The 19,266-nt window shown below is 39.7% G+C and overlaps 1 protein-coding gene across 4 annotated transcripts in view; it reads left to right on the top strand.

Annotated features, from left to right (window-relative positions):
* Positions 1-19,266, top strand: part of CLK4 (CDC like kinase 4) — a 29,608-nt gene that overhangs the window by 986 nt on the left and 9,356 nt on the right. The window contains exons 1-7 of one of the 4 annotated variants that reach the window (XM_058739067.1): positions 3,370-3,523; positions 7,643-7,803; positions 12,558-12,780; positions 13,926-14,016; positions 14,411-14,477; positions 18,760-18,876; positions 18,966-19,132. In XM_058739067.1, coding sequence (XP_058595050.1) covers positions 7,643-7,803; positions 12,558-12,780; positions 13,926-14,016; positions 14,411-14,477; positions 18,760-18,876; positions 18,966-19,132 — 826 coding nt within the window. In that variant the 5' untranslated portion in view covers positions 3,370-3,523. Of the gene's footprint in view, positions 1-3,369; positions 3,524-7,642; positions 7,804-11,386; positions 11,445-12,557; positions 14,478-18,759; positions 18,877-18,965; positions 19,133-19,266 lie in introns of those variants that run through there. The other 3 variants (XM_058739073.1, XM_058739089.1, XM_058739079.1) reach the window with 3 other exon arrangements.

The following is a 19,266-nucleotide window of genomic DNA, read 5'->3' as shown; positions in this document are numbered from 1 at the left end:
TCTCTCTCTCTCAAAATAATAAACATTTAAAAAATTAGAATAAATAAAAATAAAGAAAGAAAGCAATAAATCTGGGGTGGCTCAGATTTATTGGGTGGCTCCATCAGTTAAGCATCTGACCTTTGATTTTGGCTCAGATCAATTTGTGGGTTCAAGCCCCTCATCAGGCTCTGTGCTGACAGCATGGAGACTGCTTGGAATTCTCGTCTCTCTCTCCCTGCTCCCCCCCCTTCTCAAAATAAATAAATACTAAAAAATAATTTAAAAATCTTAAAAAATTAATAATTTTCTGGACAATTTAGGCTTTTTCTCTTGGACTCTGCTCTCACAGATGACTGTTTTCTATGTCTGAAGATAAGCCTGTAGGATATCTGTGCTAGCTCCATGATAAGAATATTCCTCTGGCTGTTCTTCAGAACTAAGATTTTCTCTAAATATGGTTTAATTTAAGGGTTTTTTTTTTTTTTTTTGGACATATGTGTTCTTCAGTAGAAATGAAGCTACTAGATTAGGCAGTTTTTCACTGCTGGGAGTGGATTCTCAGAAATTTAGATAAACTGGGGCACCTGGGTGGCTCAGTGGGTTAAGCATCTGACTCCACTGGGGGTCATGATCTCACAGTTCATGAGTTCGAGCCCCGCATCGGGCTCTGTGCTGACAGCTCAGAGCCTGGAGCCTGCTTCAGATTCTGTGTCTCCCTCTCTGCCTCTCACCCACTCACGCTCTCTCTCTCAAAAATAAATAAACTTTAAAAAAATTAAAAAAAAGAAATTTAGATAGACTTCTTCATTAAATCTTCTGAGTAAAGGTGTTCATTTCCCAGGTAACTGACTTAATAGTAACTTACTTGATAGAAAGGATTGAGGTGTCATGTAAGATTGTTACACTAACCGGCACAGGGATTCTGGGAGTAACTTCCTAGCTTTTATTTAATCCAACTTAAAGCAACTGAGCAAATAGCCAAAATAAATAACCTACAAATAGGTCCTGGGTTTGGGGCACTGAGATACCAAAGACAATATGAATGAGGGCCTTGTCTCCAATCAAAGCACGTAAGGCAGAGAGAGCAACAGCCAGTGCTGTTACATGTAATAGAGACACGAGTCGTAGTATGTTCTCAACCTCCATCTGATCACTACACAATTTCAAGTATTGGTCCCCTTGGTGTGGCACATTTAAGTTTGAATACTAAAAATGCCACTAAAACACAATAGCGACAACTGCAAAGCAGACCCTGCTATTGGGTGACACTATTCTGTGATGGCTATAAATACCTCTGTAGGTGGCCTTTACACTTGGCTGCCTTTTAATGTTGCATTGCTTGTTTGAGCAGAACTGTGTCCTGTCCTGACCACATTCTCTTATAACCTCTTGAGACAAAAATCTCTTATACTGCAGCAAAAAGAAAAATGCATCTTTTCTTTGGTGCCAGCTTCAGTTTATACCTCTATATATTCAGCAAGCTGAGCCTCACTTTACCTTGCAAGAGAGCCCAATCCACTTGGTTCAACATTCCATCTGACGTCCCTGAAACAGTACGTGTAATCCATTGCAGAACCAGTACATTTCGCTTATTGGGCACAATTGATTGACGTATCTTGGTGGCTCCAGGCGCAACAGTATGCCTTGGCCACCCGTTTCAAGACCTCATCTCTAACTGGAGGTGTTAAGAGCAGTGTAATGGTTGGGAACTGATATAGTCAGGGACAGCATCTTAGAGATGGACCTGGTAGGATGGGCACAATTTAAATTTGTAGATACAGAAATGTTGGCTATTCCACATGAGAATAATACTGTCTGTTTCATTCTATAGCATAAAGAATTTTCACTTCCAATTTTCCAATTATCTTTTCAACTTCACTTCTTCACTTCTTAAAGTGTAGCACAATTTCCACAATTCATTTTATCCAAAGTAGATGGTGCAAGTTTGTAAGGATGTCAGATTACTAAATTACAGTGACTTCCTTTCACTTAACAGTATACAAGAGTTCAGGTCATCCCCCTGCTATTGGGTTTATGCCCATAACCATCCAACCCTGTCCTCCCAAATTTGATTCCTGGCTTTCCCTTTTATCCAGGGAATCCTTGTCAGGATACAGAATCCCCTTGACACTTTTTTTTTTTAAGTTTTTTTTTTTGTTTTTTTGTTTTTTTTAAGTTTAGCAGGGGCAGAGAGAGGAGAGAGAATCCCAAGCAGGCTCCTTGTGTCAGTGCAGAGCCTCGATGCAGAGCTTGAACTCAGGAACTGTGAGATCATGACCTGAGCCCAAACCAAGAGTCACACGCTTAACCGACTGAGCCACACAGGTGCCCCGACACTTTGCACTACTAAGGATACCTGACCCCTTCCCTGCATTTGGCACTGCCAGCTTTTCCCTCATTTAAGCCCTTCTCCCCTTCCTTTCTCTGACACCATACTCTTGGTTCTCCTCTTACGATCATTTCTTCTTTGGTTGTTTTCCTCTGTCCCTTAAAAGTGTTTCTTAGGGCTGGGATTGCTTCTCTTTTCTCACTCTACATATTCTCCATGGAGAACTGTCTAGGGGTTCTTAGGACTGCAAAATGCCTCAGTTGAGATCAGCAAGCCTCTTAATAGATGCTCACTAGCTCTCAGACATCACTCTGCCTCCGTTTAATGAAACACACCTACAGGGACAAAAAAAATGGGAGCTTTGTTAGGGAAATTTCCAGCTACCCTCTCCTCAGGAAGGACCCTAACAGGAAGAACACTGTAAGGAGTCTCAATTGAAACTTCATTTGTTGTTGTTGTTGTTTTCTTCTGATTAGTAGCACAGGCCTTAAAAAAAGTATAAGCAACCCTGAGCTTGTTTTCTGAGACGTCCTCTTTATCCCACTCCATTTTAGACTGAAGCTCCACACAGCCTGGACTACTCGTGTCCTGTTCACTGAACTGCTCCCAGAACCAGCTCGGGCCTGGCACAGGGTGGGCTTGGGGTCTTCGCTGTTGCTTGCTGGCACTCTCTGCAGGCGAGGTCCCCAAGGGGACCCAAGGGACGGCCGCCCAAAGGCCATGGTGGTGTCCATTTGAGCGGGAGAGTAAGAAACAGGGCCACGGCTGGCTCTGCCGAGTGGTGCCGCACTGAACTCCATCTGAAGGAGCAGACACGTGCCACCGGGTGAGGGCAGGGCACACGCATTTCCCCTGGATTTCATCCTGACTGTCCCACAACAAAAACAACCTCAAGGGTTCCCTTCCCCCAACCAGGCCTCGGAGGGGGGGGGGGGTGATGCCCTGTCTGACTCGCGCAGCCGCAGTGTGGAGGGCCAGACCCTTCCTTCTCGGCGCACAGGGAGCTCCGCCCCTTACGCAGTGAGGCGGGAGCGCGCGAGCCTCTGTCACGCAGGCGCGTTCGCGCGGCGTAGGTGGCGCTAGAGGCCGCCTGGGGGGTTGTAAGGAGACGGCGCTGCCGCCATTTTGTGGGGTGTTTGTCGCAGCGGGTGGAGAGCGAAGACGGCGGTTTGGCGACGTTTCTCGGCCAGAGGGCCTTTTCCTTTTGCGGAGGTAAGGTTTTGGGTCGGCTGGGCTGGGCCGTTTCCAGTCTTTTAAGTCTCAAAGCCAGGTGTCGGAGAAACGACCCGGTTCGGGGCCTTGGCGACCGGGGTTTCTTCGGAGCACAGCTGGGTTGGTGGCCTTCAAAACCTAAAGTTGCTCAGGTGCCGTGGTAGATTTAATGTCCTGGGGCGGACAGGCCCCGGTTCTGCCGCTGAGTCTTCTCTGAGGGCCCCGGCCTCTCGCATCTCGGCTCCAGAGGCCCTGGCTCGTGCCGCCGGCGAGGGCGAGGATCTGTCGGAAAGACCCTTAGAGAGCCGTCCTTGGGGGTTTGTGTTGTCTGAGATCAAGTTCTCCCCTGATGGCTTGGTCTCTGCCGTTTGTAGCATTTGCCGGGGGGGTGGGGGGGGTGTTTCCAGAGTCCAAACATCTGGCCCTATCTGTGAGTGCGCCAAAGGCACTGGCCAGGTGCCCTGGGGCGGGGTGGGGGAGGGTGGGGACCGGGCGTCTGAGAAACCGCCGGTCTGCTCGAGTCCCGGTGGTGGAACCGAGCTCGTTCTTGTGCGAGGTAGAGATACGGAGAGGTTCGTCCCTTGTGCAACACTTATTCCCCCAGAAGTGGAACATACCATCGTTGCACTGGTCTGCGTTTTGATACTTTTGCATCTTGTTATCCTGGATTACCTAAGTAGCCTGCCCCGCTGACCCGGCCACCCACTTGGTCTTGCTTTATAGCTGCCCTTTTAAGATTGTGCTCCATAAACACACCTACTTGCAGGCTGCTCGTTGCCCATTAAGTGCAGTCCTTCTGGAGCCATCTATGTAATCGTGGCTTTAACCTGTTTCGATTTTTTTTTTTTTTAAAGCCATATACATTGAATAAAATTGACGGGTATGAAGGGGCAGGGAGAGAATCCGATTTCTAAGACGTGTATATACATACAGATCCATTGTGTCTGATGTTTTTAAAATGAAAGCTATGTGGGGATTCTAGCATGTAGGATTATTTAATTAAAGGTAGTGTAATAATTCTAGATGGGTTTTCTTGTGGATGTGAAGGAACTTTATCTGTTAAATATGGGTCTGGGATTCTTTGCCTCCTGAGACAATATTTCTGAACATGGTTAGCAGGGAGAAAAGCTTTCTAACAGCCGAATTAAATTTAAAGTAGTGAACTTAACTAGAGAAATAAATCATTGGCCCTCCCAAGATGCTCATTCTTAATGTTTTGAGTATTGATAATTTTGGTTGTTTGAGAATTCTGCCTTGTTTGAGGTGAGCTGGTTGTGGCTGACTGACAGAAGGAAAAGAAAGCTAAAGCAGACACAAGTTTTGTAAAAATTGCATAATTGGGGCGCCTGGGTGGCTCAGTCGGTTAAGCGTCCGACTTCAGCTCAGGTCACGATCTCGCGGTCTGCGAGTTCGAGCCCCGCGTCAGGCTCTGGGCTGATGGCTCAGAGCCTGGAGCCTGCTTCCGATTCTGTGTCTCCCTCTCTCTCTGCCCCTCCCCCGTTCATGCTGTGTCTCTCTCTGTCTCAAAAATAAATAAACGTTAAAAAAAAAAAAATTTAAAAAAAATAAAAAATAAAAAAAAATAAAAATTGCATAATAATGGATAGTTATAATCCTCAGTCATCAGATGTTGTAATATTGCTGGCTGTGATTTAAGAATGCTTAAACAATTAAAAAAAAAAAGAATGCTTAAACAATCTATTTTAAAGAGTTATGTGGTTAAAATACAGTTTGGGTAATTGAAGGAAGTGTTGGAAGAATTCCACTAGAAATAACAATTTTAGATGGCTTTTGTGATGGCCTTTGCCTCAAGTTAATTTTTAGTGTCATTCATTTCAGTTTCCCATTTTGAAGAGACTATAAAACCAAAATGCTCACTTAATAATTTCCAGTGAGAATCCTTTTTAATTTTTTAATTTTAGAGAGCAAGAGAATGAGTGCAAGCGGGAGAGAGGGGTGGGCGGGGGGGTGGGGGTGGGGGGTGTGTGGAATAGAGAAAGAATCTTAAACCAGCTCCACAGCTCCACAATCGGTGCAGAGCCGGATGTGTGGCGCATGCGGGGCTGGGGCTTGATCCCACAACCCTGGGATCATGACCTGAGCCAAAATTAGGAGTCAGACACTCAACCAACTGAGCCACCCAGGTGCCCTTCCAGTGAGAATCCTAACTAGTTTTAGGATTTTCTATTTACCTGACCAATGCACCCTCATTCCCTTTTTTAAGCAAAAGTTATGATACAAATATTTTCTTAGGGAACACTTCCCAGGAGAATCACAGCTGCCTCATTTCGAGTCTTTTTTTAATCCGTTTGAAATCATTTAAATTTTTACTTGAATTTGTTTGCTTGTTACTGAGTCATTTGGGCAAGCTAAAGGCAGTTAACAAAGCTGGATTTGCTCCATTTTTTCTTTTTTTAGCTCTTTCCTTGAGCTGTGAAACTCACCCTTTCCCAGCAGCTTGGATATCATGGATAAAAACTGCTTATTTGTAAAAGAATTAAGATGGGGAGCAGCAGATAGGGATTACATTGTTAGAACACAGATCCTGAGCCTAGAGGGAACCTGTGCTTTAGAGGTTGTAGATGGAGGCAGAAAATCAGGGAATTGTCAGTATCATCATCCCATTTCACTGTGACCATGTGCATCCTTGTAGGTTGGTTTTTTCAGTTACCCCAGATCTACAACAAATATGTTTTCGTTTTAAGGCTAATTGCAAGATGATCTGAAAATAAACATGTTGGATAGAGAAAATGAGTTTATACAAGCTTTGTTTTTTCAGTCTCTGAATACTGTGTTCCACTCACCTCCTAGTTTTTTCCCCAAAGCTTGGAGTCATCCTGAGATTTAGAAAAAGCAATTCTCTCTAGTTTTTGAGAAAAAGAAGCTTTACTGGCTCTTTACTTGTAAGACGTCATCCCCTATATTTAGTATACCTGAATGTTTCTCTGACTTCAGTTGTTTGTGTTACAGAATTTTGCCAAAGCTGTATGGCACGCTATTTCTCTCTCTCTTCTTTTTTAAGTTTATTTTGTGAGCGAGTATGTGCCAGGGGAGAAGGCAGGGAGAGAGAGAATCGCAAGCAGGCTATAGACGCAAGGACTTCATCCCAGGAATCCTGAGAGCAGACCCGAGTTGAAATCGAGTTGGGCATATAAGTAACTGAGCAGCCCAGGCACCCCGTGATATTTCTCTTTAAAATAGCCCATATATTTTTTTTAATTTTTTAAAGTTTGTATTTTGAGAGAGCTAATGCAGGAGGGGCAGGGAGAGAGAAGGAGAATCCCAGGCAGGACTCAAACTAACAAATTGTGAGATCATGATCTGAGCCAAAACCAAGAGATGGAGGCTTAAGCTACTGAGCCACCCAGGCTCCCCTAAAATAGCTCATATTTTAAAGATAACATTTTTTGGGGGGTTATGTGCCCACTCTTGATATTGGCTCAGGTCATTATCTCATGGTTGGTGAGATCAAGCCCCAAGTTGGGCTCTGCATTGACAGCATGGAGCCTCCTTGGGATTCTCTCTCTCTCCTCTCTCTGTCCTTCCTGTGCTCGTTCTTTCTCTCTGTCTCTAAGTAAATATTTAAAAAATAAACATTTTTAAAGGAAATCATATCAATAACTTAAAAGGAGATCGTTGATTATAAAAAGAAGGTAAGGGGTGCCTAGTTCGAGGCCCCAATGGATGTAGAGATTACTTAAGATCTTATTTTTTAAGATAAAAATGAGTTAAAGCCCCCAAATTATTAATTTCTAGCTGGATATTGTTGTCTACTGTAGGTTCTGAGTCTGAATCCTGGCCCTTTTACTGTTTTTACAATGGCAGTTAGCAAGGGTTAGTTGAAGATAAACACTAAGCTGCTAATTCAGAAGAACTGAAAGAGAACGTATTGTTAAGGTCTCACAATGTTATGCATAATTTAGTACTCGGTCTGTATTCCACTTACAGTCATCTGACACACTGTGGAATGGTGTCGCATGCCTTGGGAAACATCATCTACAAAGATTTTAGAACATGTATGACCCCATGTGCTGAGTGTTTTGTTTAAATAATGTGTAATATTTTATTTACTAAACGTAGCCATCTATAACCTCCACAACTTTTCATTTCCGTTAACAGATGCGTCATTCCAAAAGAACTCACTGCCCTGATTGGGATAACAGAGAAAGCTGGGGACATGAAAGCTACAGTGGAAGTCACAAACGGAAGAGGAGGTCCCACAGCAGTACGCAAGAGAACAGACATTGTAAACCACATCACCAGTTTAAAGAATCTGATTGGTAAATCACTCTTGAATTAGTAACATTTTACCACTAGTAGTTTTAATGATTTCTCGTTAGCTTACGTAGCTTTATTCTGTCAGATTGTTTTATATTTAAGTCAACAAATATTCAGTTGATGTTTATTGAATTCCTATTACAGGCTAGGCACTATATAGGTGCCGAGACTACAGCTGTGAGCAAACCTTATTTACCTACATCTGTCTGGGAGTGGTGGGAGATAGTTGAGTCCCAGCTGCCAGTAATGTAGTTGGGGTGGTGAGACACACAAACAGTTAAGTAATAGTGATGATAGAATGTCCAGTATGTGCCTTTAACTTGTATGTAGGAGGAGATATGTATTTTGGGATGCTTGTTTAGGTTCCACAAGTGAGAGAGAATGAGGGGTAGGGAGAGTTCAACTAGATGAGAAAACCAGCATGTACTATTTGGGAATGGTAAAGTACATAGAGGACTCGTCGCTTACACTGTGTTCTGTAGGTTACATTTGTAGATAAGGCCAGTGAATGTGTGTAGGTTTTTTAGAAGATTATTGTAAGAACCAGTAATTTAGGGAAAGGGTTCAATAAAAATTTTTCAGTACCATGTGTCCTGTTTAATTATACTCTTACTGTGTAAAATTTGGAGGTAATACATTTACAGAGAATTAAAGGAATTTTAAAGTACCTAAATGATTAAAGAAAGGCTAGGTGAGTAGCATTTCTTTCAGTCTGTCTTCCATTAACTTCCCTTTCTCATTTGTTTTGTTGGCTCTATGTTTCCTCCTTGTTTTGTAGATGTTCCATTGAGACTGTTTGCCAGATTGCTTTCTAAATTAGCCAGCTGGGGTTACTTTAAAAAACAGTATGTAATTTTTTTCCTTCTCCATGCTAAAACAGACTTGTTCTGCGGAACAGTGAGCTTGTGGGTAGTCACCACAGATTAATCTTTCTTCATCACACACTGTTACATGGGAAAGAGGGAGGGTTTGCGCCAGGATTGCAATGACCTGAGCTAATTAATGCACTGTAGAGAAACATCTGTACCCTTTTATTAATAAATACAGAATGTCCTGTAAGTCTTAAATTAACATCATAGTACTAATGATACATAGGTTTCTTATGTAGGAAGGAAGTGATTTGAGTGGACAGTTCTTGTTTATTATTAACTACATAAATATACTACGTCAGTCCAGTTAAACAGCAGGCCTGTGTCTTCTTTGACATTGACACCAGAGGTGTCTAATGGTAATTTTTCTCCGTAATGTGGAATAATCTAATATCTGATAGTCTTTTTGAAAATAAAAACTTTACAACAGTATTTTTTACAAAATTATTGAAAAGAATGAGAATTGCCATAAACTGTAAAGAAGGTATCCTTGGGAGGATCCTAGACCCCCATTATTCTATTCTTAAAAAAGTCTTTCTATGTGAGTCTTTGCCTCTGATTATTTCCTGAAAATAGGTTCTAAGAAGGGACATTTAAAAAAAACTTTTTTTTTTTTTTAATGTCTTATTTATTTTTGAGAGAAAGAGAGACCACAGGAACAGGGGAGGGGCAGTGAGAGACGGAGACACGGGATCCAAAAACAGGCTCCAGGCTTAGAGCTGTCAGCACAGAGCCTGACAGGGGCCTCGAACTCATGAACCGTGAGATCATGACCTGAACCAAAGTTGGACACTTAACTGAGCCACCAGGTGCCCCTAAGAGGGGACATTTTTAAATTAAAGGGTGTGAACTCTTTAAGGGTACAAAGCTCTTGCTACATATTGATGTCTTTTTTTTGAAAGTTTGTACCAAGTTGTACAATATACTCTTTCTTGCTCTTACCAATCTTGGCATTTTGAAATGCCAAGAATAGTGTTTTAATTTGAATTTTTAAATTTTTAGTGAGTTTGTCCAATGCCCATTTTTTTCTCTTACAGAGTATTTTACTGATTTATAAGAGCTTTTAATATATATCAATTTTTAAACCTTTTTTTGTATGTATTGCAGAGTGTCTTTTCTTATTTGTCTTTTGCCAGTAACCTGTGAATTGGTCTCCCTTGCTACAGGTTTAATTAGTTTTGTACTAATTCTAGTTCTGTATCGGGAAGACTGATATGGCTTCAAACAACTTTATATATTGTGTTAATAGTTTTTAAGTGTTTTCTTATGTGATACAGAGTATCAAGTCTTAAACCAAAGATTCTCAAACTTTAGTATGAACAGAAGTGTCTCAGAGGTATGTTTAAAATGCATATTACCATATATAGATGGAGTTAGTCTGACCTGGGGCTGAGGGATCTTCATTTTTAATAATTCCATATTTTGATATGATTGATAAACAGACCACCCTTTGAGAAACACTGTTTTAAACGCCTAAGCCTGGCATGCAAGATTTTGCATGATCTGTTTCCAGCTTATTTTATTTGCTTCTGTTCATTCCCTATGTGAACAGTGGTCTTGCTGTAGTGTCCATGCACTGTTTCCCAAGTAATACGTAGACCACCCATCTCCAAGCCATTGTGGCTACAGGTGATCTGTAAGTGTGAGATGGTCATACGCTATTCTCCCCTCCCATTTCTTCTGCTTGCCACCTTGTCCAAATCTTGACTTCCCTTTAAGATGCAACTCTTTGCTTTTTTATGAAGTCTTCTCTGACCATTTTAAGCAGTTTGAGTTTTTTCCCCTCTATGATCCTAAGCACTCGTGCAACCTTTCAGCATTTCCTGCATTGTCGAGTTTTGTTTTTATGTGAATGATCTCAAATTGTTCATTATTTGTTGGCAGGGATTTTGCCTTATATATATTTTTTTATCTTCCACAGGACCTGTGTGGAAATAAAAACGAATGCCCGTAGCCTCATTAGTCTTGGCTATTTTGAAGGACTACAGTAAAATATTCACTGGATATTCAGTGAATATTTTAGAATTTAAATCAATCTGTTCATCTTGTCCACTCTGTCCATACATGGCCTTTATGATTCTGTAGACTTTGTTTATGTAATCTCTAAGGCTTGGTTGTTAGAGATTGAAGAGGTCCCTCATTTTTCTAGTTTATCCTCATGGCTTCACCTCATGTTTGTTAGTCTGTAGATTGTTTATGGATTATCTGCAACTCTAATTTTATGCACTATTCCAGTTAAAGATTATTAGTACTATTTTTTTCTGATAGATTTTGGACTTTTATAGGAAGGACGCCTTACAGAATTGAAAAGGATGCCCTTGAGTGTATGGTAATTTCTAGGTTGATGTATTACAGATCTCTCCCTGACAGGTCCAAACCAAGTCATCAGATCCCTGACATAGACTCACAGTCTTACCCTGATACCCCAAGTTGTTTCTCCAATGGTTAGAACTTAAGATTGACACTGGGGAAAGGGAGAAGGGGGTTTCTGCATTTCCTCAGTTTGGATATTCTGCCAGCCCTGTTGACTAGCAGTTTAGAGATGCTTTCCCTTTATTTCTGCCTAAACCAGCCCCTGGGAAAATGAACAACAGCATATTCTGGGGAGAGAATGAGGTTGGTGAGGGCAGTCTAGTCAACATCTGTCACTCCATTGCTTGTCAGGATTCTTTTAGCCGATTTGTCTGACTGGGCAGGTGTCCCCTCTCTCCCTCAGTGCTCCATGTGCATCCCTCTTGAAGCTTCGCACTCTGTTGAAGAGGACACCATCCCAGGTAGAGAGGGGGACGGGAAACTGGGCCAATTGAATCTATGTCCTTTTCTTTCCATCAGATCAAGGATACTTAACTGGGATCCATTGACTTCCTGAGGTCCGTGACCTCTGTGAAATTCCTTGCCAAGTTTTGTTTATGCATTTGTGCATTTCTTAAGTGAGAGGGTCCATAGCTTTCATCAGATTTTTAAAGGGATCTGTGGATTCAGAAGTTAACCACTATGGCACTAGATGATGCGGTTTCCCATGTAGAATTTTTGAGTATTTTGCAAGTAAGAATGACAGGAAGTTAGAAATGCAAAGGGAAGTAGGGTGGTGGGGGTGGGTCTGTTGTAATCCTAGGCAAGCAATTACAAGATCCTTTTCTCATTTGTGGGGGGATGTAGTTTAATATCTTTGGCACATGGGGCAGCCTTCAAAAGCTATGTTGTCTTTCTCAAAGAGGAGTAACAGGAAGCTAGGAATACAAAGAGGAGAGAAGGTGGCATAGGTGATATGTGATATGTGTAATAAAATTGGCCCTTATAATAGGAATTAGAATGCTCTACAGCCATGGCAAATCATTATCCTTGGGATCTTAATTTAGTCATCTGTAAAATGAAAGGTCTGGAATACATGTAAGATCACTTCGAGCTCCAGTACACCTTTCATGAAAGAATTATGTGTGTGCCGGGGATATCTAAAATTCGCTTAACATTAAAAGAGAAAGGAATCCTGTTTTGCCTGCCTCTGATTGTGTGTGGCTCTCTGAGAAAAGAAAGCTTAGTTACAGTTGCATATATCATAAGACTGGTGAATTTTGGTGTTAACTTTCTCCAAAAGGTACAGGGACACTTAATCAAGTAAACACTGAACATAATTGACTCAAGCTTTGTTCTTTGATCTGAGGTGTTTGATAGCAGTCTATCTGATGGAGAATATGAACTCGCTTGTTGGTTAAAGTAAAATTATGTCTTAAGTTTGTGAGATAAGTATAAATTCTAATTCATCAATTTGAGGTTTTTTCTTTTTATCAAGTTAGCTGTTTAAACCAGGAATTCTTGAGAGAATGTTTTGTTTGAACCACAGTTCCAGGATGAAGAGAATAATTTGAAATCCTTTAATGTGTTTGCAGTCATTATTTAGAAGCGAGGTCCTTGAATGAGAGAGATTATCGGGACCGGAGATATGTTGATGAATATAGAAATGACTACTGCGAAGGCTATGTTCCTAGACATTATCACAGAGACGTTGAAAGCAGTTATCGAATCCACTGCAGTAAATCTTCGGTCCGAAGTAGGAGAAGCAGTCCTAAAAGGAAGCGTAATAGACACTGTTCAAGTCAACAGTCACGTTCGGTATGATTGATTTTGTTTTTATTTTGGGTGGATGCTTATTTGTGTGTAAAAACTCTTAATGAGCTAGTAAGTTTGAAAAAGTTTTTATATATATATATATATATATATGTAATATTATTTGGATATATTATAAATGTGTTTATATTACTTGAATCCTTAAACATCCAAATTTTCATAGCTAATCTGTATTTATTAGGTAGCCTTCGTTTGCCCATATTTACTCATTTTCTGCAATCCAGATCATGAGTTCTTGATTTTAATATTAAATTTTAATATTAAAAATATTTTTATGTTTTGTAATATAATCTTATGAAAAATTAAAGCACCCATCTTTTCTTTTACAGTAAACTTTTTTTTTGTTTTTGTTTTTTACTTTAAAAGAACCCCTTTTCCTAATGGTTGGAAACATCTCTAGAACTTTGCACTGGTGGATACTTAAGTGTACTCTATATATAGCTATATATGCTATATATAGCATAGTCCCAGAGCACAGTGCATCATTGTCTGCAGCTAGTTGCACTGAAATTCTGAAATGGGTGCTGAATGGAAAGTACGTCATCCAAAAAGTTTGACTTTTTTTACACTCAGACATCTTCACCTGTTTAATCAGTAAACTTTGAATAAATTGTTTCCTTCCCCAAGTTTTGATTAGAGTGAACATGGAAATTAACTAGCTTTTATTTCCCCCTTTAATTATGTGTATTTTAAAATATTGCTAAATAGTTTCAACTAATTTTGACATTTTAAAACCTTCCCCCCCCCCCAACAAACTAGACATCTCAATTCACAGCATATGCTATTTTATATCAAGAGATAAGTAGATCATGACATTGCATTCTTTAAATTTCAGACTTCAATTAAATCAGTATTTTAAAGAGACAATTGTGTTGTTTTTTTTCTATTGCCACTTTAAGTATCTTATCTGAAAATCTGTTCCTTGCCATGTTTTTCTTCTGTAACATAAACTGTGCCCTGTGAATTTCTGGGGACTGAATTTGAAATTGCTCCTGCCAACTGTTCGTGGCCTGGTGCTTATCTGAATGCCTGAATATCTCCCCGCTGAATGAATTGCGTATTCTGCCCTGAATTCACTCTGATATATTGATTGGCTGGACGATCTTGGTGCTGCCCACTTGCCGTTCCAGAAGAGCCACCGAAGGAAAAGATCCAGGAGTATAGAGGATGATGAGGAGGGTCACCTGATCTGTCAAAGTGGAGACGTTCTAAGAGCAAGATGTATAGAATATTTTTCAACACTTTTTTAACTTTGCAGACAGAATAATCTTTTTAAGAATAGTTGTCAGCGGGGGGCTAAAGAACTCTTCATTGCTTTTTTGTTTTGTTTTTTGTGGGTTTGTTTGTTCTTTTGTATTTCTTCTTTTCTATAGAATTTAAATATTTCTACTCTAAAGTTCCAAAATAATCAGTGGAATTTGAGCTTAGAGCAAGAAAGATAGCTCTATCTAATTGTTTTTGTAGCAGCTGAAAATAAAATAATTTGAGTGCTGAAACCTTAGTTATGCTTTAATAGACATCATTTGAAAATATTCCACACTTAAGTATTCATTGTTTGAATAACTAGATAATTTATACTCAAATACTTACTCCTTTTTCTCCTCCCTTACTTTAGATGAAATCGTGGACACTTTGGGTGAAGGGGCCTTTGGCAAAGTTGTAGAGTGCATTGATCATGGCATGTAAGTTTGTTTTTTCCTTTTTTGAACATTCTGATATTTTGGGTAGGGAAGGATCTATGATTTAAATGAAATGGCATTTTTAAGAGGTGGCCACTTGTTTTCCTGGGTGGTATAAATACCCAAAATTTCTTGAACTGTGTCTGGTTATTTATCATGGGTGTGGGTTTTGGTCAAGAATGCAGACGAATTTCAGGGTTCCTGGCTGGCTCTGTTGGTGGAGCACGCGACTCTTGATTTCAGGGTTGTGAGTTTGAGCCCCATATTGGGTGTAGAGATCACTTAAAAAAAAAAAATCTTAAAAAAAAAAACAAAAAAAATTGACAAAACATTGACAAATTCTATCAGATGGGGTGTTTGTTGAAATTAAAGTGAATCTTCGAGTAAAGGAATTTCCCAGAACTTAGGCCTTGGCCCTTATGTGAGATTTAGAGTGCTTTGCTTTAGTTTTGAGTAGCAGAGACCATAAAGTTTGTCTAATCTTGGTCAAAAACATTTATTCCCGATCTGAAAATTGCACATGGAAGAAATGGCCTAGTAAAAAGCAATCTGCTCTGTAGTGTAGCTAAGGGAGTAGAAGGGAGCATCTTGCATTTAAAAGGTTTAAGAACATTCTATCTAGCTTTATTTTGGAACAATCCATAATTATCTTTGGAGAAGAAGTAGTCTGCTATAAAGTACTAGCTATTACCTGAAGAATGTTATTTTATCATTTTTTTCATTTGTGCTGTGTGTATCATGCCGATTTTGTACACTGTTTCTTCAGCCTTCATGAAATAAAAGTATCTATGGCAACAAAATAAAACAAAAATCTTCATTCCCAAAGGATAATATTTGCATGTTAGAGTTAGCATCTTAAACTACAAAGGAATTCTGTTACTTTAAAGCCTGCAGAAAAAAGTCCAAATTCTTTAATGACTTACTAAAAGCCCTTTGTGTTTTGACCCTGTGTCTCACATTAACATTTTCCTCCAGAACCTCTGTTCTGTAGTTTGCAGACTTTTTAGTAAGTAAACCTGTTTTAAAACACAGTTCATTTCAACTGCACATTTCTAATGTTTGTTTATTTTTGAGACAATGCAAGTGTCAGAGTGCAAGCAGTGGAGGGGCAGACAGAGGGAGACACAGAATCTGAAGCGGGCTCTAGTCTCTGAGCTGTCAGTCCAGAGCCCGACGCGGGGCTTGGACTCAGGAACCATGAGATCATGACCTGAGCCGAAGTCAGACGCTTACCTGACTGAGCCACTTAGGCGCCCCTCAACTGCACATTTCTTTTTTTTTTTTTTTTTTTTTTTTTAATGTTTATTTACTTTTGAGAGAGACAGAGACAGAATGCGAGTGGGTTAGGGGCAGAGAGAGAGGGAGACACTGAAGCAGAAGCAGGCTCCAGGCTCTGTCAGCACAGAGCCCAATGTGGGGCTCCAACTCACGAGCTGTGAGATCATGACCTGAGCCAAAGTCGGACGCTCAACCAACTGAGCCACCCAGGGGCCCCTCAACTGCACATTTCTAAATTGACATTTAATATTTTTCATCCTAAAATGGTTGGGGACAGGGTGGGAGGGAGGGAGGGTGGGTGATTGGTATTGAGGAGGGCACCTTTTGGGATGAGCACTGGGTGTTGTATGGAAACCAATTTGACAATAAACTTCATATATTGAAAAAAAAAATAAATAATAAAAAAAAAATAAAATGGTTGGGGACAGATATAATTTCCAACTTATTTAAACATTAATATATTATTTAAAAACTGTTCTTAAGTATATTTGAGAATTTAAATATTATAGCAATTTGATAGCTACCTTTATTCATGAACCAACTCTTGAATGCTTAAACATGTTTTATTCTTGAACATATTTTCATTCCATTTTCCATAAAGTATATTATCCTAAAGTTCATTATCACACTGTCTTTTCAATAAAAATGTGAATGTGAAGTCATATTTTTTTTAACGTTTATTTATTTTGAGGAGAGCGCAAGCACATGCACAGGGGAGGGGCAGGGAGAGAATCCCAAGCAGGTTCTGTGCTGTCCGCACAGAGCCCAGTGCAGGTTTCAATCCCACAAACTGTGAGATCGTGACCTGAGCCGAAACCAAGAGTCAGATGCTCAACCAACAAACCCAGGAGCCCTGTGAAGTGAACTTTTGAAATATTTTCAGACTCCTAGAATTTTCTGGAATAGCTGAAAAAATTCCCATATATCCTTCACGCAGATTCCTCATGTTAACATTTTACAGTATTTTCTTTATAATTTGCTGTATACATACATGTGTTATATTTTCACATTTTGCCAGCTGATCTATAGATCTTACTCAGACTTTACCAGTTGCCCTATTAATGCTGTCTTAAAACTTGAGATTCCAAGAGAGTACTTGAGATATTCCAGTAAACAGTATTCAGTTGATGAAGTATAAATCTATTGCAAATTTTGATGGTTACTGGAACTAAATATAAAATTTAATTGGAAATGTGTCTTTTATTGGGTTGGTTGGGACTTCAAAAAAAAAGTACATGTATTCATAAACATCTTAAATGCTTTAGCATTAAATGTGTTTCTTTTTTTTTTTGAGATATAGTTGTTTGTAATGTAACATTGTGTAAGTTTAAGGTATACAGCTGTTCATTGCAGTTAATTACTGTAGTGGTGTTAGCTAACACCTTTATTTTCTTTTCTAGAGCCGTAAGCACCAAGAAATCTTGGTCATATAATAAGACTTAGAAGGGAGTTTTGTCACAGTGGTTTCATAGCAACCTTGAGATATATGCCAAATGTCCTAGGGAGATTATCATCAAAATAAGTTTTAATGATTTATTAGCCCACAACTTCGTTGGGGCTTTGGTGAAAGCAGTAAATTGGAAACCACCAGACTTAGAGAAAGGCTTGCTATCTAGCCACTAGAAATGTTTGTTTGTCCCAAAGATTTTTTTTTTTTTTCTTAACATTCTAGGTTATATATCTTAATAATGAGGGATCTATACATCAAATGGAAGGGCCATAGTTTAAAAAAAAAATAAAAAAAGAGGCTTGAATGCTGGTTCATCTTCAGGAAGATCAGATTTAGAAAAGAGGATAGGGGCACCTGGGTGGCTCAGTTAGTTAAGCGTCAGACTTCAGCTCAGGTCGTGATCTCACTGGTGGTGAGTTTGAGCCCTGCTTCAGGCTCTGTGCTGACAGCTTGGGGGCTGGAACCTACTTCAGATTCTGTGTCTCCCTCTCTCTGCCCCTCCCCTGCTCATACTCTGTCTCTATTCCTTCTCTCTCTCAAAAATGAGTAAACATTAAAAAATTTAAGAAAAGAGGATAAAAGGAATTTGAGAATTTAGAAATCCATTTTCTCAAAATCATTTGTGGCTTGATACTTTTTAGGAAGTATTATAGGTAACCAATCTAGAGCTTATGCTCTAGTTATTTCTACCTACTTGTATCAGTGAATGTGCTAGTAAGCATTTTCTCAACTTCATGACTTATAATGAACGTGTTCCTTTTCCTCCCACATTTTATAGACTGCTGGCTGTCTTTCAGGGCTCAGTTGTGTGTCACCTCTTCTTTGAATAAATTAGAGCTTCCTGGGAACTCTATAATTTTTTGGCTCTCCTACCTCTTTGTATAAGCTCATACCAAGCATTTGCAACACTGTCAGTTGTTCATGTGTTTCTTTTCTGTTAGGCTGTGAGGTACATAGTGACGACCCTCGTCTTGACTAACCCCTGTGCTCTACACACCTGGCACAGGGCAGGTCTGTCTAGGGATTGAGCAGATGCTTTCAGCAGTAGCATATTCTGTTTGAGGATTTATTTTTATCTCAATTATTTTTTTAGTGTTTATTTTTGAGAGAGAGCGCCAGAGCCAGAGTGTGGACAGGGGAGGGGCAGAGAGAGAGGGAGACACAGAATTTGAAGCAGGCACCAGGCTCTGAGCTGTCAGCACAGAGCCTAATGCTGGGCTCAGACCTCGAACCATGAGATCATGACCTGAGCTGAAGTCTGACGTTTATTAACTGAGTCACCCAGGCGCCCTTTTTTTTTTTTTCTTTTGGTATAAAATCTAGATAAAATTCTGGAAACAAACATTAAAATTTGTATTAAGGGAATTACCGCTCCATAGAAAGTGTGTTTTGCCAGACTGTTTTGAAAAAATGTTATATGGAATCTGGTATAAAATGCCCTGAAAGATTAGTTTAGAAAAATAGCATAGAGTAATTAATACTCAGTAAGATGATGCTTTAGGGACACGTGTTTTCATTCTGCTCCTCTACCGTTTTCATCTTAATTTTGTCTTTAAGGGATGGCATACATGTAGCAGTGAAAATTGTAAAAAATGTAGGTCGATACCGTGAAGCAGCTCGTTCAGAAATCCAAGTATTGGAGCATTTAAATAGTACCGATCCCAATAGCGTCTTGTAAGTATAAACTTGAATTGTGATCCATCATCTTGCCTAAAATAATCAGAATTCTCTGAACTGACTCATTTTTATTTGCTCTGTTTTAGCCGATGTGTCCAGATGCTAGAGTGGTTTGATCATCATGGTCATGTTTGTATTGTGTTTGAACTGCTGGGACTTAGTACCTATGATTTCATTAAAGAAAATAGCTTTCTGCCATTTCAAATTGACCACATCAGGCAGATGGCATATCAGATCTGCCAGTCAATAAATTGTAAGTATACTTGATAAATTTTTAAACACCAGAAAATTAAAAGATTTTATTATACAAGCCACATGTCAAAACGTTGTCATTAAAAATACACGTTACAGGTAAAGATGAAATCCCTATATCCACTACTGATCCTT

The sequence above is a fragment of the Neofelis nebulosa genome, chromosome 1, assembly GCF_028018385.1.
Source record: "Neofelis nebulosa isolate mNeoNeb1 chromosome 1, mNeoNeb1.pri, whole genome shotgun sequence".
NCBI lineage: Eukaryota > Metazoa > Chordata > Mammalia > Carnivora > Felidae > Neofelis > Neofelis nebulosa.
The sequence above is the reverse complement of the archived record's forward strand: the minus strand, read 5'-3'. Positions and strand labels throughout refer to the sequence as shown.